The sequence below is a fragment of the Melozone crissalis genome, unplaced genomic scaffold (genome assembly GCF_028551555.1).
Source record: "Melozone crissalis strain CALT ecotype California unplaced genomic scaffold, PUWL_Pcris_2 ptg000441l_1, whole genome shotgun sequence".
NCBI classification, from domain to species: domain Eukaryota; kingdom Metazoa; phylum Chordata; class Aves; order Passeriformes; family Passerellidae; genus Melozone; species Melozone crissalis.
Window position 1 is genome coordinate 1,712 of NW_026536165.1, and position 19,464 is coordinate 21,175.

Here is a 19,464-nt window from a genome sequence, read left to right on the forward strand (position 1 = left end):
GGAGACCCCAAAAAGGAAAAAGAGACCCCAAAAAAAGGAAAGGAGCCCCCTAAATTGGGGAGAGAGGCCCTGAAAGGGGAAGGGACCCCAAAAGGGGAAGGAGAGCCCAAGAAAGGAAAGGAGACCCCGCCAAATTGGGGAGAGAGACCCCAAATGGAGAAGGAGCCCCCCTAAAAGGAGAAGGAGACCCCAAAAATGGAAAGAAGCCCCCCCAAAAGGAAAAGGAGACCCCCAAATTGGGCGAGAACCCCCCCAAAGTGTGGAAGGATCCCCCACAAACCAGGGGAGGAGGTGACGCCGGTGACACAAAGGGGACACAAAGGGGACAGGCAGGCTCAGGACCCGATTCTGGCTTTATTTGACCCGAAATGGGGGTGCAGGGACACCCCCAAACCGCAGCAGCACACGGAGAGAAAACGGGGACCCCCCCCCCTCACCGATCGACCTCCCCAAAGACGATGTCCTGGGTGCCTGTGGGGGAAAAGGGGGTCAGGGCACCCCAAAATGGGGGGAGAGAACCCAAAATTGGGGTGAGACACCCCCCAGATTGGATATGGGTGTTGGGAAAGGGGAAGGAGACCCCAAAAGTGAAAGAGCACCCCAAAAAGGGAGAGAAACCCTAAAAATGGAAGGAAACCCTAAAGAGGGAAGGAGACCCTAAAAAGAAAGGGAGACCCCCCAAAAGTGGGAAAGGGGACCCCAAATTGGGCACAAACCACCCCAAATTGGGATATGGGTGTTGGGAAAGGGAAAGAAGCACCCCAAAAGTAAAAGGAGCACCCCAAAAAGGAGGGAGACCCTAAAAATGAAGGAAATCCTAAAAAGGGAAGGAGAACCCCAAATTGAGATAGGAGAACCCCAAAATGGGGAAGGAACGCCCCAAAAGTGGGGAAGGGGACCCCAAATTAGGCACAAACAACCCCAAACTGGGATATGGGTGTTGGGAAGGGGAAGGAGACCCCAAAACTGGAAGGGGTGCCCTAAAAAGGGAAGGAGACCCCAAAATGGAGAAGGGGACCCCAAACTGGGCACAAACAACCCCAAATTGGGAAAGGAGCCCCCTCAAACTGGAAGGAGCCCCCCCAAAAAAGGGAAGGAGGTTTCCAACAGGGGAAAATTGGGGAAGCGAACCCCAAAATGGGACGGAAACCCTAAAAGGGAAGAAATCCCACAAAGAGGGAAGGAGGCCCTAAAATGGGGAAAAAACATCAAGAGAACGAAAGGAAAACCCAAAATGGGGAAGAAGGGAAACTGGGAAAGGGACCCAAAATGGGGATGGGAACCCCAAAATGGGGAGGGGGAACCCCAAAATGGGGATGGGAACCCCAAAATGGGGAGGGGGAACCCCAAAAGGGGACAAGGACCCCAAAATAGGGATGGGAACCCCAAAATGGGGAGGGGGACGTACCAATGATGGCCACCACGTCTGCCAGCATGTGGCCCTGGGACATCCTGTCCAGCCCGGCCTGGGGGACAGCAATTAACAGCTAATTAGCACCTAATTAATGCCTAATTAACCCAGAGTTACCACAATTAACATCAAATTAACACCCGATTAACCCACAGAGAACCCCACCTATGAGGACCCCCAGTTAACCCCCAATTAATTCAAGGTGACCCTAATTAGTCCCTAATTAATCCCCAATTAACCCATGGGAACCACCCCAGGAGCCCCCAATTAACCAACCCTCAGGGACCCCCAATTAACCCCTAATTAACCCATGGGAACTACCCCAGGACCCCCCAATTAACCCCTAATTAACTCCCAGGGTCCACCAATTAACCAAGCCCAGGGACCCCCAATTAACTCCCAGGGACCATCAATTAATAAACACACAGGGACTCCCAATTAATCCCTAATTAACTTCCTGGAACCTTCAATTAACCAATTCCAGGGACCCCTCATTAACCAAGCCCAGGGACCCCCAATTAACCCCCAATTAACCCCTAATTAACCCATAGGGACCCCCACAAGGACTCCCCCAATTAACCCCCAGGGACCTCAAACTAACCCATGGGGACCCTCAATTAACCCCCAATTAACTCCCAGGAACTTCCAATTAACCATCCCCAGGGACCTCTAATTAACCCCTAATTAACTCCCAGGAACCCCCAATTAACCCCCAATTAACCAACCCCAGGGACCCCCAATTAACCCTTAATTAACTCCCAGAAACCCCCAATTAATCCATGGGGAACCTCCAATTAACCAACCCCAGGGGCCCCCAATTAACCCCTAATTAACTCCCAGGACCCCCCCCCCAATTAACCAACCCCGAATTAACCCGCAATTAACTCCCAAGGACCCTCAATTAACCCTCAGTACCCCAATTAACCCGCAGGGGTTAATTACCCTCCATAGCCCCCACAGCAACGCACCCATAGGGACCCCCCAGCGTCCCCTGTCCCCAACCCCCTGAGCCCTCGGTGTCCCCAAGTGTCCCCTGGATGTCTCCCAGGTGTGCCCAGGTGTCCCCCAGGTGTGCCCAGATGTGACCCAGGTGTGCCCAGGTGTGCCCAGGTGTGCCCTGGATGTCCCCAGGTGTGCTCAGGTGTCCTCCAGGTGTGCCAAGGTGTGACCCAGTTGTCCCCAAGTGTCCCCCAGGTTTATCCCAGGTGTCCCCCAGGTGTCCCCAGGTGTCCCCAGGTGTCCCCAGCCGTACCAGGTGAGCGAATCCGGGTGCTTTGATCTTGCAGCGATAGGGACGGCTGCTGCCATCGGAGACCAGGTACACCCCAAACTCACCCTGGGGACAATGGGGACAATGGGGACAATGGGGACAGGGTTGGGGACAATGGGGACAGGGTGGCTGCTGCCATCGGAGACCAGGTACACCCCAAACTCACCCTGGGGGACAGTGGGGACAGGGTAAGGGACACAGACAGGGCTGGGGACATGGGGACAATGGGGACACAGCTGGGGACAATGGGGACACAGCTGGGGACATGGGGACAATGGGGACATGGGGACAGAGTGGCTGCTGCCATCGGACACGAGGTACACCCCAAATTCCTCCCGTGGGGACAATGGAGAGTGCCAGGGACACACTGACAGGGTTAGGGGCATGGGGACACAGCTGGGGACATAGGGACAGGGTGGCTGCTGCCATCGGACACCAGGTACACCCCAAACTCACCCTGGGGGGACATGGGGACAGGGTTGGGGACATGGGGACGGGGTTGGGGACATGGGGACAGAGTAGCAGCCAGGGTTGAGCACATGGAGTGGGACATGGGGACAGGGTTGGGGACAAGGGGACAAGACTGGGGACAAAGGGACTGGGTTGTGGTTGTGAGAACAGGACCGGGGACATGACTGAGGCCATGGGGACACAACTGGGGACACAAGGACAGGGCTGGCGACACAGGGACAGGGACAAACACAAGAAGTGTCACCTTGGGGGCCTCGATGGCCGTGTAGGTGGCCCCGGGTGGCACCTGGTAGCCCTCGGTGTAGAGCTTGAAGTGATGGATCAGGGACTCCATGGACGTCTGTGGGGACAGGGGTGGCACTGCAGAGCTGGCACCTGCCCTGGGTCAGTGCCACCTGCCCTGTGTGTCACCTGCCCTGTGTGTCACCTGCCCTGTGTGTCACCAGCCTTTGGTGGCACTGCAGCGCTGGCACCTGCCCTGGGTGGTGCCAGGCTTTGGTGTCACCTGCCCTGAAGGACTGAGTGGCACTGCAGCACTGCCACCTGCTCTGAGTGCCACCTGCCCTGGGTGGCACTGCAGCACTGGGTGGCACTGCAGTACTGCCACCTGCCCTGGGTGGCACTGCAGTACTGCCACCTGCCCAGGGTGGCATCGGGCTTTGGTGTCACCTGCCCTGAGTGGCACTGCAGCACTGGCACCTGCCCTCAGTGCCACCTGCCCTGGGTGACACCAGACTTTAATGCCACCTGCAAGTGGTGCTACCTGCCCTCAGTGTCACTTGCCCTGAGTGTCACCTGCCCCGAGTGCCACCTGTCCTGGGTGCCCTCAGTGCCACCTGCCCTTGGTGCCACCTCTGCTGGGTGTCACCAGCCTTTAATGCCACCTACCCTTGGTGCCACCAGCTCTGGGTGCCACCTGCCCTGAGTGTCACCTGCCCATGGTACCACCTGCCCTCAGTGCCACCCGCTCTGGGTGCCACCCACCCTTGATGCCACCCACCCTGGGTGCCACCAGGCTTTGGTGCCACCCTCCCCGGGTGCCACCCCCGCTCTGGTGGCTCTGGGCGCTGTCACCTTCATCTCGGCGCGTTTTGGGGGTGACACTTTGGCGTCGTCCACCTTGATCTCGCCGGGCGGCATCTTGTTGAGGCACTGCAGGATGATGCGCAGGGACTGGCGCATCTCCTCCACCCGGCACAGGTACCTGCGCCCCAAAAACGGCATTGGGGGACCCCAGAAACGGGATATGGGACACCCTGAACCCCAAAAATGGGGTATGGGATCTTCTCCACGCGGCACAGGTACCTGCACCCCAAAAATGAAATATGGGATCCCCTGAACCCCAAAACCCAGATACTGCACCCCAAAAATGGGTATGGGATCTGCTGCGCCCCAAAACTGGGACAGGCGCATCTCTTCCAGCCTGCACAGGTACCTGCACCCCAAAAACGGGATATGGGGGATCTGGCCCAAAACTGGGATATGGGATCCCAGAGGAACGGGGGATCCCAGAAAATGGGGGGCTCAGGGAAAGGGGGATCCTGAGGGAACAGGTGAGTCAGGGAGGGGTCTCTGGCAGGGGGGTCCTGGGGATGGGGTCCCATGGGATCGGGGTCCTGGGGGTCCCAAAGATGGGGTTCCATCTCTCCACTCTAAGGCAGGTGGGTCCGTACCTGTCCCCGTGTCCCCCCAGGCCAGGTGGGTCCATACCTGTCCCCATGTCCCCCCAGCCCAGGTGGGTCCATACCTGTCCCCATGTCCCCCCAGGCCAGGTGGGTCTGTACCTGTCGTAGCAATCCCCGTTGGATCCGATGGGAACGTCGAACTCCACCTGGTCGTAGACGTCGTAGGGCTGAGTCTTGCGCAGGTCCCACTTGATCCCGGAGCCCCTGAGCATCACCCCGCTGGGGACACCCCAAAAACACACCTGAGCTTGGCCCCGCCCCCAAAAACACACCTGAGATTGGCCCCGCCCCCAAAAGCACACCTGAGATTGGCCCCGCCCACTGGGACATCCCAAAAATGCACCTGATATTGGCCCCATCCCCAAAAATGCACCTGAGATTGGCCCCGCCCACTGTGACACCCCAAAACCACACCTGAGATTGGCCCCGCCCACTGGGACACCCCAAAAACTCACCTGAGCTCGGCCCCGCCCATTGGGACACCCCAAAAATGCACCTGATATTGGCCCCGTCCCCAAAAATGCACCTGAGATTGGCCCCGCCCACTGGGGACACCCCAAACCCACACCTGAGCTCGGCCCCGCCCCCCTGCAGGGCGGGGCACACCTGGGGCTCCGCCCTCACCTGAAGCCGTAGTTCAGCGCCTCCTCGGCCGAGATGACGCCGATGTCCACGGTGCGGTTCTTCCAGATGCGGTTGTTGGTCAGCATCTGGGGACAGAGGCACACCTGGCACACCTGGCACAGCTGGCACCTGCCCTGCACTTCTCACCTGGCCCTGGCACCGTCACCTGGTGCTGGAAACGCTCACGTGGCGCTGGCACCTGTTGCTTGTCCCCCTCGTGTGTCTCTTGCACCAAAACCTGTCCCTGTCACCTGTGCACCCCTCACCTGTCCCTGGCACTCCTCACCTGTCCCTGGCACTGTCACCTGTCCTTCACAGCCCTCACCTGTCCCTGGCACTCCTCACTTGTCCCTGCCACTGTCACCTGGCACCATCACCTGGTGCTGGAAATTCTCACCTGGCGCTGGCACCTGTTCCTTGTCCCTCTCACGTGTCTCTCACCCCAAAACCTGTCCCTGCCACTGTCACCTGTCCCTGGCAACCCTCACCTGTCCTTGCCACTGTCACCTGTCCCTGGCAACCCTCACCTGTCCCTGGCAACCCCTCACCTGTTCTTGGCACCCTCACCTGTCTCTGCCACCCCTCACCTGTCCCTGTCCCCCTCCACCGCCATGTGTGTCACCTCCTCCCCTCATGCTGTGAGGAATGACCCTGCCCCTCGCAGGTGACAGGTGACAGGTGACAGCAGCCTGGCTGTCCCCTCCCCAAATTCCCAAATTCCCCAAATTCGCCCCCTCACCTCCTCCACCTCGTCGATCCGGATGGAGAAGTTCTTCACAAACTCGTAGATGTCGTCCATGAGCCCCAGGGGCAGGTCCTGGCACAGGTGGGACATGTGGGACAGGTGGGACAGGTGGGATTGGGATTGATGGCATTGGGATTGGGACACGTGGGATTGACGGGACAGGTGGGATTGGTTGGACTGGGACAAGTGGGATGGGTGGGACAAGTGGCATTGGGATTTGGGACAGGTGGGATTGGTGACATTGGGTTTGGGGACAGGTGGGACAGGTGGCATTAGGATTGGGACAAGTGGCATTGGTGGGATTGGGATTGGGACAGGTGGGATTGGTGACATTGGGTTTGGGGACAGGTGGGACAGGTGGCATTAGGATTGGGACAAGTGGCATTGGTGGGATTGGTGGGATTGGGATTGGGACAGGTGGGATTGGTGACATTGGGTTTGGGGACAGGTGGCATTAGGATTGGGACAAGTGACATTGGTGGCATTGGGATTGGGACAAGTGGCATTGATGGGATTGGTGGCATTGGGATTGGGACAGGTGGCATTGGTGGCACACACAGGACAGGTGGGATTGGTGGGATTGATGGGATTGGGGCAGGTGGCATTGATGAGATTGGTGGCATTGAGATTGGGACAGGTGACACTGGTGGCACACACAGGACAGGTGAGAGCTCAGGTGGCACCAGGGATGCGGGCAGGGGGTCCCAAAGCTAGGAGATCCCACGGGAATGGGGTGCCAGGGATGGGGGTGCCAGGGATGGGGTCCCAAGGGAATGGGGATCCCAGGGAAATCATGGGGGTCCCAAGGATGGGGTTCTCAGGGGAATGGGGATCTTGGGGGTACAGACATCCCAGGGATGGGGGTCCTATGGAAATGGGGATCCCAGGGATGGGGTGCCTGTGAAAATGGGGTTCCCGTGGAAATGGGGTGCCCATGGGAATGGGGATCCCAGGAATAGGGTGCTCATGGAAATGGGGTGCCCATGGGAATAGGGATCCCATAGGACTGGAAATCCCAGAGATGGGTTTCTCATGGAAATGGGGATCCTAGAAATGGGGCTCCCATGGGAATGGGGTGCCCATGAGAATGGGGCTCCTGTGGGAATGGGGTGCCCGTGGGAATGGGGGGCCCATGGGAATGGGGTTCCCGTGGGAATGGGGGGCCCATGGGAATGGGGTGCCCGTGGGAATGGGGGGCCCATGGGAATGGGGTTCCCGTGGGAATGGGGGGCCCATGGGAATGGGGTGCCCGTGGGAATGGGGGGCCCATGGGAATGGGGTTTCCAGGGATGGGGGTGTCCATGGAAATAGGGTTTACAGGGATGGGGTTCTCAGGAATGGGGTTCCCATGGAAATGGGGTGCCCATGGATGGGGTTCCCAGCAATGGGGTTCCCATGGGAATGAGGATCCCAGGGATGGGGTTCCCATGGAAACGGGGTGCCCAGGAAGGGCAGCACCCCGGCCCCTCACCTGGTGCACGCCCCCGGGCCGCACGTAGGCCGCGTGCATCCGCGCCCCCGACACGCGCTCGTAGAACTCGAACATCTGGGGGGACACAGAGGGGACCCCGCTGCTGCTCAGCACCCTCGGCACCCCCACAGCCCCAAATCCCACCCCCCGAACCCCAAATCCCCCCAAATCCACCTTCTCCCTCTCCTCGAACATCCAGAAGAACGGGGTCATGGCCCCGATGTCCAGCGCGTGCGTGGTCACCGCCATGATGTGGTTCAGCAGCCGCGTGATCTCGGCGAAGAGAACTGAAAAAACGGGGGGAAAAGGGGATAAAAAGGGGGGTGATCCCCTAAATCCTGGGGGTGCCAGGGAGCTGGGAATGCTGGGGGGAGCCTCACCTCGGATCCACTGAGCCCGGGGAGGGGGGCGGATGTTGAGGAGCTTCTCCACGGCCAGCGAGTAGGCCTGCTCGTTGCACATCATGGACACGTAGTCCAGGCGGTCAAAGTAGGGCAGGGCCTGCGGGGACCGCGAGGAGACTGGGCATACTGGGAGCACTGGGAGAGCTGGGAGGGCTGGGAGCACTGGGCATACTGGGGATACTGGGAATAGTGGGGATACTGGGAGGGCTGGGAGGGCTGGGAGCACTGGGGATACTGGGAGCACTGGGAGGGCTGGGAACACTGGGGATACTGGGAGCACTGGGAGAGCTGGGAGGGCTGGGGAGCACTGGGGATACTGGGGATACTGGGAATAGTGGGGATACTGGGAGGGCTGGGAGCAGTGGGCATACTGGGAGCACTGGGAGCACTGGGGATACTGGGAGCACTGGGAGGGCTGGGAATAGTGGGGATACTGGGAGCACTGGGAGCACTGGGAGGGCTGGGAGCACTGGGGATACTGGGAGCACTGGGAGGGCTGGGAACACTGGGGATACTGGGAATAGTGGGGATACTGGGAATAGTGGGGATACTGGGAGCACTGGGAGAGCTGGGAGGGCTGGGAGCACTGGGCATACTGGGGATACTGGGAATAGTGGGGATACTGGGAAGACTGGGAGCACTGGGCATACTGGGAGCACTGGGAGCACTGGGGATACTGGGAGCACTGGGAGGGCTGGGAATAGTGGGGATACTGGGGATACTGGGAGCACTGGGAGGGCTGGGAGCACTGGGGATACTGGGAGCACTGGGAGGGCTGGGAACACTGGGGATACTGGGAATAGTGGGGATACTGGGAGCACTGGGAGAGCTGGGAGGGCTGGGAGCACTGGGGATACTGGGAGCACTGGGGGGGCTGGGGATACTGGGAATATTGAGAGGGCTGGGAAAGCTGGGAATACTGGGAGTGTTGCGAGTATTGGGAGCGCTAGAAATACTGTGAGTACTGGGAATACTGGCAGTACTGGGAACAGTGGAGTACTGGGGATACTAGGAAGACTGGCAGTACTGGGAATACTGGGAGTGCTGAGAGAACTTGAGTACTGGGACTGCTGGGAGGACTGGGAGTGTTCAGAGTACTGGGAATACTGGCAGGATTTGAGTACTGGGAGTGCTGAGAGTGCTGGGAGGACTGAGAGTACTGGCAGCGCTGTGAGGACTGGGAATATTGGGAATAATGGGAATACCGGGAATAGTCACAATAGGGGAGGTACTGGGAGCACTGGGAATACTGGGAGTACTGGGATCTCAGGGAATTGGGAATCTCAGGATCACAGGCAGGTAGGTTTTGTACTCAATGAGTTCCTCAGTGCTGTGGTGCAGCAGCCCCACATGGGGATCCATGGCAATGGGATTTCGGGGATCTCAGGGATGGAGATCCCATGGAATTGGGGATCCCATGCGTCTCAGGATCACCTACAGGTATGTCTTGTATTCAATGAGTTTCTTGGTGCTATGGTGTGGGGGGCAATGGGGATCCCATGGGAACGGAGGTTTCAGGGATGGGGATCTCAGGGATCTCGGGGAATTTGGGATCTCAGGGATCCCAGGATCACCTGCAGGTAGGTCTTGTACCCGATGAGTTTCTTGGTGCCACCATGCAGCAGCCCAACATGGGGGTGACAGGGCAATGGGATCCCAGGAAAATGGGGGCTTCAGGGATGGGAATTTCAGGGATCCCATGGAATTTGGGACCCCAGGATCACCTGCAGGTAGGTCTTGTACTCGATGAGCTTCTCGGCGCCGCAGTGCATCAGCCCCACATGGGGATCCCATGGGAAAGGGGGTTTCAGGGCAATGGGATCTCAGGGAAATGGGGGTTTCAGGCATGGGAATCTCAGGGAATTTAGGATCTCAGAGATCCCACGGCTCTCAGGCTCACCTGCAGGTATGTCTTGTACTCGATGAGCTTCTCGGTGCCGCGGTGCAGCAGCCCCACGTGCGGGTCGCACCGTTTCACCGTCTCCCCGCTCAGCTCCAGCACCAGCCTCAGCACCCCGTGCGCCGCCGGGTGCTGCGGCCCGAAGTTGATGGTCAGGCTGGAAACCTTCTTGTGGGCCACCGGGTCCTTGTCTGGGGACAGGGGACAGTGCCGGGGTCAGGGACATGGGAGCGGACACAGAGAGGGGTCAGGGACACAGGGAGAGCCCCCTCAGGGAGGGCACAAAACCCCTCAAATGTTGGGGACAAGGAGGGAGCAGCACCCGCTGAGGGTTTGTGGGGATCCTGAGTGACCCCCAAACCACCCCAAGGCCCCCAAAGCCCTCCTTAAACCCCACTCAGGATCTCAGGACCCCTCCAGGACCATCCCCAAAGCTTCTGAAACCCCTCCTGGACCTCCCAAACCGCCTCAGAGCACCCCTAGAACCCCCCAAAGGCCCTGAGACCCCTCCTGAACCGCTCAAAACGCCTCAGAGCACCCCCTAAAGGTCTTGGGACCCTTCCTGGGCTCCCCAAAGCTCTCTGAGCCCCCCTAGAACCCCCCAAAGCCCCTGACACCCCTCGTGGGCCGCCCAAACCGCCTCCAAACCGCCTCAGAGCACCCCTAGAGCCCCCCTAGAGGCCTCGGGACCCCTCCTGTGCCCCCCTAAAGCCCTCAGAGCACCCCCAAAGTACCCGACAGCCCCCAAAAGCCTCGTCCTCCCTGCTCAGGGCCCCCCAGAGCCCTCAGGGCCCTCCCAGAGCCCCCTCCCCACCTTGTCCCAGAGTGTCCCCGCTGTCCCCTCACCGTTCCAGGGTGGCGGCACCCACTTCTCGGTGGCCTTGCTGGGGTACATGATGGCCCCCGCGTACTGCTGCGCCCACTCGATGTCGGGCTGCCATTGGCGGCACCTGCGGGGCCGGGCGGTGAGCGGGAACAGCCCCAGAGCCTCCCCATAACCCTCCCCGCTTTGTCCCCGTGTCCCCCGCGGGCTCACCGGGCCGGGGCCGGGCCCAGCCGAGCCCCCGCCGCGCTCAGCCCCGAGGGGCCGCGGAGCCGCCACAGCGCCCGCAGCGCCGCCATCGTGCCCTTGGCAATGCGCATGCGCGGGGGCAGCCATGGCAGGGAAGGGCAGACGCTGTGGGCGCCGCCATGTTGGATACGGAGAGATGCCCGGCAATCATCATGAGTGATCTGCGCATGCGCAATGTGCCATGATGCTGGCGGGAAGCGTGCTGCCATGTTGGGTACGGGCATATCCCCTGCAACCATCCTGTGTACACTGCTCATGCGCAACACGATGTTGTGAGGCGGGCAGTGCCGCCATGTTGGTGTGGGCATCGTGACCTTGGCGCTGCGCAAGGGCGGAGAGCGCTGTGGATGGGAAGCACAGACGCAATGAGCGGCTCTGTGTTGGGCGTGGGCAGATGTGACGCCATTGTGTGCTTAGAGCGGGAACGCCGTGGATGGGAAGGGCAAGGGCAGCTGTGAGCGCCGCCATGACGCGTGTGGGCAGACGCGCAGCGCATGCGCACAAACGCGAGGAGTGGGGGGGGGGGAAGTCACACACGTGGCGCGGACACGCCTCTCCAATCCCCCGTCCAATCACAGCGCGTCGTTGTCGTGACGTCACCAAAGAAATTGAAAAATTCTAATAAGGGGCGGGGAAAAGAGCGGTTGCCACGGCGACGGCGCCCAGTCTGACCGCGCCCCCTCAGGGCGTGACTGACACAGGCCGCGCCCTCCCCGGGCACTCCCGGGTCTCTGCGGGCCCCGCGCTCCGTTCCGGGGTCACCGAGCGCCACCGGAGCCCCCTCGGGACCCTCCCCGGTTCTCCCCGACCGCCCCCTCCCCGCTGTGCCCTCTCCGCCCGCCCGGAGCGTGACCTCGCTGCAGCCCCGCCCTGTGACGTCATCACGCCGCGCCCTCCGCTCCAAGATGGCGGCGGCCGGGCGGGGCTGAGCGGGCCCGGGCCGGTACCGGGACCGGAGCGGTACCGGGGGCAGGGGGGTGACCCGCGAGGGCTGCCCGGGGGGTGGGAGCGCGGAACCGGGCCCGGAAGTACCGGAGCGGGTACCGGAACCGGGGGGGGGCCGAACCGGGACCGGGGCTGGAACGGGTACCGGGGCCGGGCGGTACCGGTACCGGGACCAAGAGCAGCGGGGTGGCACCGGGATCAGGCCGTACCGGGACCGGCGGTACTCGGTGGGGCAGGCAGCACCGGGACCAGATTGGGCTGAGCCGGAATCGGTACCAGGGCCAGGCAGGGACTGAACCGGGTCCTTCCCGGTACCGGAGATCGGCACTGCGTGGCCCGATTCCCTCCCGGTGCTACACGGGCGCTGCGCCGAACCCACCCATTTCCCTTTCCCAACGAGCACCGAGCAACCCCCGCTCCTTTCCCGCTACCGGAGCGGCCCCGTTCCATCTCCCGGAGCCTCTCCAATCCGTGTCCCTTCTATCCCACAGCCCCGGTGCTCCCGCCATGCTGCCCCGGGCCGCTTGGGCGGCTCTCCGGTAACACCGGGCGGCTCTCCGGTAACACCGGGAAGCTCTCCGGTAACACCGGGCGGCTCCCGGTAACACCGGGCGGCCCCGCGATGCTGCGGCGGCTGCTGGAGCGGCCGTGCTCGCTGGCGCTGCTGGTCGGGTGCCAGTTCGCTTTCGTGGCGTATTTCTCGCTCGGTGGGTTCCGCAACCTCACGGCGCTGTTCGGTCGCTCCGCCGGTCCCGTCGTGGATTATTCGCGGACCCACGACGTGTACGCCAACCTGAGCCGCGTCGGTGGCGGCACCGGGAATGGCCCCGCGGCGACGCCGGATCCTGCAAGGCCGCTGCCGTTCTGCCCCGAGAGATCGCCGTTCCTCGGTGAGAACGGGGAGGGGAACGGGAGGGGAACCGGGGAGGGAACGGAGACTCCCGACGGGAAACCGGGAGGAGAACGGGAGCACCGGGATGGGAACGGAGACCCCTGAGGGGGAGCTGGGACGGGAACGGGGGAACCGGAGAGGGAAAACGGGATGGGAACGGCGGGACCGAGAGGGGAACGGGAGCACCGGGGAGGGAACCGGGAGCACCGAGGGGAACGAGGGGGAAGGGGACAGGAACGGGAGCGCCGGACAGGAACGGAGACCCCCTGAAGGGGAACCGGGAGGAAACGGAGACTCCCGGGGAAAGGAAACGGGAGGAAAACGGGAGCACCGAGGGGCACGAGGGAACCGGGAGGGGAACGGGAGCACCGGGATGGGAACCGGGAGGAACCGGAGGGGGAAAGAACCGGGGACCCCCGGGGCGGGGGAAGGACCGAGGAGAGACCCCCTCCCCATGGGAGGAGGAACCGGGGCTGCTCCTTCCCCGGTACGGAACCGGTTTTAGCCCATCCCTCGGTAAATAACCGGTTCCATCCCCTCTCCCGGTACAGAACCCGTTCCCGCCGCTCCCGGGCAGGACCCGAGCCTGTCCCGGGCGGTAGAACCGGTCGGACCAGTTCCCTTCCCCAACCTGTCCTGTCCCGGGAAGGAGCCGCCCCCTCCCGGCACAGAACCGGGACAGAACCGGGCCGGGAAGGGAAATGTGGGGGGGGCTGGTCCGGTTTGGGGTGGGGGCAAAACCCGGGACCCCCGGGAGGGGAACAAACCCAGCCCGGTTTGGGATTTGGGGACACAAACCCAGCCCGGTTTGGGATGTGGGGACACAAACCCAGCCCGGTTTGGGATGTGGGGACACAAACCCAGCCCGGTTTGGGATTTGGGGACACAAACCCAGCCCGGTTTGGGATGTGGGGACACAAACCCAGCCTGGTTTGGGATTTGGGGACACAAACCCAGCCCAGTTTGGGACCCTGAGGGGACACCCCCAGTGCCCCTCGCAGTGTCCCCTCAGTGCCCTCAGCTCCTCGCAAAGCCCCTCTCAGTGCCCCCCTGAGTGCCCCCTCCCCACAGTGGGTCCCCAGTGCCCCTCTCAGTGCCCCCAGTACCCTCTCTCATGCCCCCTCCCCACAGCGGCCCCCTGGCTGTCCCAGTGCCCCCCAATGCCCCTCTCCATGCCCCCAATGCCCCTCAATGCCCCTCTCATTGCCCCCTGCTCCTCTCAGTGCCCCCCAATCCCCCTCTCAGCCCCCCAAATGCCCCTCAATGCCCCCTCCCCACAGTGGCCCCCCAATGCCCCTCTCCATGCCCCCAGTCCTCCTCTCAGCCCCCCAATGCCCCCCTCACTGCCCCCTTCCCACAGTGGGCCCCCCGGCCATCCCAATCCCCCTCTCAGTGCCCCCCAATGCCCCCCTGTCTCACTGCCCCCTCCCCACAGTGGGCCCCCAATGCCCCTCTCTATGGCCCCAGTGCCCCTCTCAATGCCCCCCAATGCCCCCTCTCTCACTGCCCCCTGCCCACACTGGGCCCCCTGCCCCTCTCAATGCCCCCCAATGCCCCTTCTCTCACTGCCCCCTGCCCACAGTGGGCCCCCTGGCCGTGTCCTTCTCGCGGGCGCCGTCGCTGGAGCAGATCCGGGCCAAGAACCCGGGGGTGCGGCGGGGGGGGCGCTACCGGCCCCCCCAGTGCGAGTCCCGCTCCAGGACCGCCGTCATCGTCCCCCACCGCAACCGGGAGAGCCACCTGGGCCACCTGCTCTACTACCTGCACCCCTTCCTGCAGCGCCAGCAGCTGCACTACGGCATCTACGTCGTGCACCAGGTGCCAGGGGGGTGCCAGGCGGTCCCCGGGGGGGTTTGGGGCATCCCCAGGGGGATTTGAGGTGGTTTGAGGGGTCCCCGGGGGGGTTTGGGGGTGCCCAGAGGGGTTTGGGGGGGTCCTCAGGGTGGTTTGAGGGGTCCCCGGGGGGGGGTTTGGGGAGTCCTCACAGTGGTTTGAGTCAGTTTGGGGGGGTCCCCAGAGAGGTTTGAGGGGTCCCCAGTGTGGTTTAGGGGGTGCTCAGGGTGATTTGAGGTGGTTTGACGGGTCCCCAGGGGGGTTTAGGGGGTGCCCAGGGGGGTTTGGGGCATCCCCAGGGGGATTTGAGGTGGTTTGAGGGGTCCTTGGGGGGGTTTGGCGGTGCCCAGGGGGGTTTGGGGGGGGTCCTCAGGGTGGTTTGAGGTGGTTCAGGGAGTCCCCGGGGTGGCCTTGAAGGGGTTTGTGGGGTCCCCAGGGGGGTTTGGGGTGGTTCAGGGGGTTCTCAGTGTGGTTTCGGGGCTCCTCAGGGGGGTTTGGGGTGGTTTGAGGGGTCTCCAGGGGGGCCTTGAGGTGGTTTGAGGGGTCCCAAGGGTGGTTTGATGTGGTTTGGGGGATCTCCAGGGGGGTTTGAGGGGGTGCCCAGGGGGATTTGAATTGGTTTAGGGGCTCTCCAGGGGGGTTTGAGAGGTCCTCAGGGGAGTTTGAGGCATCTCTAGGGGGTTTGGGGTGTGCCCAGGACATTTTGGGGTGTCCCCAGGATATTTTGGGGGTATCCCCAGGACATTTTGGGGTGTCCCCAGGACATTTTGGGGTGTCCCTAGGCCGGGAACTGCACGTTTAACTGGGCCAAGCTGCTGAACGTGAAGGGCTGGTTTAGAGATTCCCAGGATGGTTTAGACATTTCCCAGGCTATTTTGGGGTGACCCCCGTGGATTTTGGGGTATCCCCAGGCCAGGAACTGCACGTTTAACCGGGCCAAGCTGCTGAACGTGGGGGTGAAGAGATGGTTCAGTGGGGATGGTTTGGGGTGTTCCCAGGAGGATTTGGGGTATCCCCAGGACATTTTGGGGTAACCCCAGAACATTTTGGGGTGACCCCAGAACATTTTGGGGTGTCCCCAGGTCGGGAACTGCACATTTAACCGGGCCAAGCTGCTGAACATGTGGGCGAAGAGATGGTTTAGACTTTTAGGGATGGTTTAGAGGAGGTGGTTTAGAGGTTTCCCAGGATATTTTGGGGTGACCCCCGTGGATTTTGGGGTGTCCCCAGGCCGGGAACTGCACGTTTAACCGGGCCAAGCTGCTGAACGTGGGCGTGAAGGAGGCGCTGAAGGACGAGGACTGGGACTGCCTGTTCCTGCACGACGTGGACCTGATCCCCGAGAACGACCACAACCTGTACACGTGCGACCCCTGGAACCCCAAACACGCCTCCGTGGCCATGAACAAATTCGGGTACAGGTGAGGGACACCCTGGGGACATGCTGGGGACACCCTGGGGCACCTTGGGGACACCCTGGGGACACCCTGGGGCACCTTGAGGCACCCTAGGGACACCTTGGGGGCACCTTGGGGGCACCTTGGGGACACCCTGGGACACCTTGGGGACACCCTGGGGCACCTTGGGGACACCTTGGGAACACCTTGGGCACGCCCTGGGGACATCTTGGGGCACCTTGGGGACACCCTGAGGGTGCCCTGGGGACACGCTGGGGACGCCCTGGGGACGCCCTGGGGCACCCTGGGGACACCTTGGGGACACCCTGGGGACACCCTGGGGCACCTTGGGGATGCCCTGGGGACACCCTGAGACACCTTGGGGGCACCCTGGGGCACGTTGGGGACACCCGGGGACGCCCTGGGGACACCCTGGGGATGCAGAGGGTGTGGCATTGCCCTGGAGGGGACATGAAGGCTGTTCTGTCACCTTAGGGGGGGGCAAAAGGGGCAAAAGGGGTGTGGCATTGCCATGGGAGGTGTGACAGTGCCCTGGGGGGGAAACAAGGGGTCTCCTGTCACCCTCGGGGGGACACAGAGGGTGTGACATTGCCCTGGAGGGGACATGGGGGGTGTTCTGTCACCTTGCAGGGGGACACAAGGGGTGTGGCATTGCCATGGGAGGTGTGACATTGCTCTGGGGGGGGACATGAGGGGTGTGACATCCCTTTGGCGGGGACACAGAGTGTGGCATTGTCCTGTAGGGGACATGAGGGGTGTTCTGTCAGCTTGGGGGGGGACACAAGGGATGTGGCATTGCCCTGGAGGGGACATGAGGGGTGTGACATCCCTTTGGGAGGGATATGGGGGATGTGACATCACTTTGCGGGGGGACACAGAGAGTGTGACAATGCCATGGGGGGTGTGACATCACTTTGGGGGTGTCACAGAGGGTGTGACAGTGTCCCCTGTGTCCCCAGCCTGCCGTACCCGCAGTATTTCGGGGGGGTCTCGGCGCTGACCCCAGACCAGTACATGAAGATCAACGGGTTCCCCAACGAGTACTGGGGCTGGGGGGGCGAGGACGATGACATCGCCACCAGGTAGGGCTGGGGACAGCCTGGGGACAGCCTGGGGACACTGCCATGGCACGGGCGTGTGGCACTTGGGGGGTGGCATCGTGTGCCCACCGAGCTGGGGGGACACGGGGGGGTGTTCTGTCACCTTGGCGGGGACACAAGGGGTGTGGCAGTGCCACGTGGGGTGGTGACATTGCTCTGGGAGGGGACACAAGGGGTGTGGCATGGCCGTGGGGGCTGTGACATTGCCCTGGGGGGGACATTGGGGATGTGACATTGCCCTGGGAGGGGACACAAGGGGTGTGGCATGGCCGTGGGGGCTGTGACATTGCCCTGGGGGGGACATGGATGGTATCCTGTCACATTGAGGGGAACATGGCACGTGTGACATTGTCTTGCGTGGGACATTGGGGATGTGACATTGCCCTGGAGGGGACTCAGAGGGTGTGACATTACCCTGGAGGTGTCCCCACGCCCTGTCCCCTCAGGGTGACATGGTGATGGTGTCATTGTGTGGCGGCTGTCACTGCCACCCTGGAGCTGTGCTACCACCCTGAGGGCCACCTCGGCGGTGTCCCTGTCCCCTCAGGGTGACACCGTGACCCTCCTTTCTCACTGTCCCCATATTTGTGTCCCCACCGCTGGGGACACGGGGGCTGTCCCAGCGCTGTGGCCCCACCCCGGGGCTGTCGCTGTCGCTGTCCCCGCCCCGGTGCCATTGTCGCCGCTGTCCCCTAGGGTGCGCCTGGCCGGGATGAAGATCTCCCGCCCTCCCGTCTCCATCGGCCACTACAAAATGGTGAAACACAAGAGCGACAAAGGCAACGAGGAGAACCCGCACAGGTGCGGGGGACACGGGGACACAGGGGACATCAGTGCCATCTGGGCTGTGTCCCCAGGTTTGACCTGCAGGTGCAGGGGGCTACCAGGGGATAGAGGGGACATGGGTGACAATGTTGGGTGTGTCCCCAGGTTCCACCTGCAGGTGCAGGGTGACTCAGAGAGGACAGAGGGGACACAGGGCACACAGGTGCCATCTCGGGCGTGTCCCCAGGTTTCACCTGCTGGTGCGGGTGCAGGGGGCTCTGGGAGGGGACACAGGTGACATCAGTGCCATCTGGGCTGTGTCCCCAGGTTTGACCTGCTGGTGCAGGGGGCTACGAGGGGACAGAGGGGACACGGGTGACAATGTCAGGCGTGTCCCCAGGTTCCACCTGCTGGTGCAGGTGACTCCGGGGTGGCCGTGAGGGGACAGAGGGAACACAGGTGCCATCTCTGGCGTGTCCCCAGGTTTCACCTGCTGGTGCAGGTGTGAGGGTGGCTTCAAGGGGACACAGGTGACATCAGTGCCATCTGGGCTGTGTCCCCAGGTTTCACCTGCTGGTGCAGGTGTAGGGTGACCCCAAGGGAACACAGGTGACATCAGTGCCATCTCTGGCATGTCCCCAGGTTCGACCTGCTGGTGCAGGTGTGAGGGTGGCTCCAAGGGGACACTGATGACAATGTCGGGTGTGTCCCCAGGTTCGACCTGCTGGTGCAGGCGTAGGGTGACCCCAAGGGGACACAGGTGACATCAGTGCCATCTCTGGCGCGTCCCCAGGTTCGACCTGCTGGTGCGCACGCAGCGCACGTGGACGCAGGACGGGATGAACTCGCTCAGTTACGCGCTGCTGGCGCGGGAGCTGCTCCCGCTCTACACCAACCTCACGGCCGACATCGGCTGCGACCCCCGCGCCCGCGCCCGCCCCGGTGCCGCCGCCGGTGCCGCCGCCGCCAGCCGCTTCCGGCAGGAGATGCTGCGCAAAGCGCCCCGCGAGGACCTGCCCGCGCTGCTGCCGCTGCCGCTGTCGCTGTCACCGCCCCGCCGAGAGGGGACAGTGACGGTGACAGCGACAGCGAGGGGGGGCAATCAGAGCGTGGCATCAGCCCTGCCTTGAGACCCCCCCCCCCTCGAATGGACACCACGGGGGATGTGTGGACTCTGGGATGGGGGGACAGGGACACCCCAATGGGGACAGGGACACCCTCGGGGGGGAGGGACACAGGGGTCTCCCAGCCCTGCCCCCCATCCCCCTGGTGGGGCTTTGGGGTCCCTGGATCGGTTTTGAGGTCCCCAGATCGGTTTTGGGGTCCCTGGATTGGTTTTAGAGTCCCCGGATCAGTTTTTGGGTCCTCAGTGGGGTTTTGAGGTCCCTAGATTGGTTTTTGGGGTCCCTGGTGAGGTTTTGGGGTCCCTGGTGAGGTTTTGGGGTCCCTGGCTGGGTT

The 19,464-nt window shown here is 62.5% G+C and overlaps 2 protein-coding genes across 2 annotated transcripts; one reads left to right on the forward strand and one right to left on the reverse strand.

Annotated features, from left to right (window-relative positions):
- Positions 1-403: 403 nt before the first annotated feature.
- NDUFS2 (NADH:ubiquinone oxidoreductase core subunit S2) lies at positions 404-11,124 on the reverse strand. The gene is made up of 14 exons (XM_054294983.1): positions 11,018-11,124; positions 10,828-10,931; positions 9,982-10,172; positions 8,058-8,178; positions 7,852-7,964; positions 7,678-7,752; positions 6,201-6,278; positions 5,462-5,547; positions 4,937-5,056; positions 4,227-4,356; positions 3,397-3,492; positions 2,664-2,747; positions 1,409-1,466; positions 404-471 (listed from the first exon to the last, which is right to left on the reverse strand). The coding sequence occupies exons 1-14, from the start codon at positions 11,122-11,124 to the stop codon at positions 434-436; spliced, it is 1,401 nt and encodes a 466-aa protein (XP_054150958.1). The 3' UTR covers positions 404-433.
- Positions 11,125-11,941: 817 nt separating this feature from the next.
- On the forward strand, positions 11,942-19,136 carry B4GALT3 (beta-1,4-galactosyltransferase 3). Its single transcript, XM_054294976.1, has 7 exons — positions 11,942-11,996; positions 12,490-12,888; positions 14,473-14,708; positions 15,954-16,144; positions 17,101-17,223; positions 17,938-18,042; positions 18,800-19,136. Exons 2-7 carry the CDS (start codon positions 12,621-12,623, stop codon positions 19,134-19,136), a joined length of 1,260 nt encoding a protein of 419 aa, XP_054150951.1. The 5' UTR covers positions 11,942-11,996; positions 12,490-12,620.
- Positions 19,137-19,464: the final 328 nt, after the last annotated feature.

What these genes read in the sequence shown, in the direction of transcription:
- NDUFS2 (XM_054294983.1), bottom strand. Translation starts at nt 11,124, where the DNA reads ATGCGCATTGCCAAGGGCACGATGGCGGCGCTGCGGGCGCTGTGGCGG. An exon ending in TGTTCGAGGAGAGGGAGAAG is followed by an intron (nt 7,753 to 7,851) that starts GTGGATTTGGGG and finishes GTGTCCCCCCAG; the next exon opens with ATGTTCGAGTTCTACGAGCG. An exon ending in CAAAACGCGCCGAGATGAAG is followed by an intron (nt 3,493 to 4,226) that starts GTGACAGCGCCC and finishes CTGTCCCCACAG; the next exon opens with ACGTCCATGGAGTCCCTGAT.
- B4GALT3 (XM_054294976.1), top strand. Translation starts at nt 12,621, where the DNA reads ATGCTGCGGCGGCTGCTGGAGCGGCCGTGCTCGCTGGCGCTGCTGGTC. An exon ending in GCATCTACGTCGTGCACCAG is followed by an intron (nt 14,709 to 15,953) that starts GTGCCAGGGGGG and finishes GGGTGTCCCCAG; the next exon opens with GCCGGGAACTGCACGTTTAA. An exon ending in GACGATGACATCGCCACCAG is followed by an intron (nt 17,224 to 17,937) that starts GTAGGGCTGGGG and finishes GCTGTCCCCTAG; the next exon opens with GGTGCGCCTGGCCGGGATGA.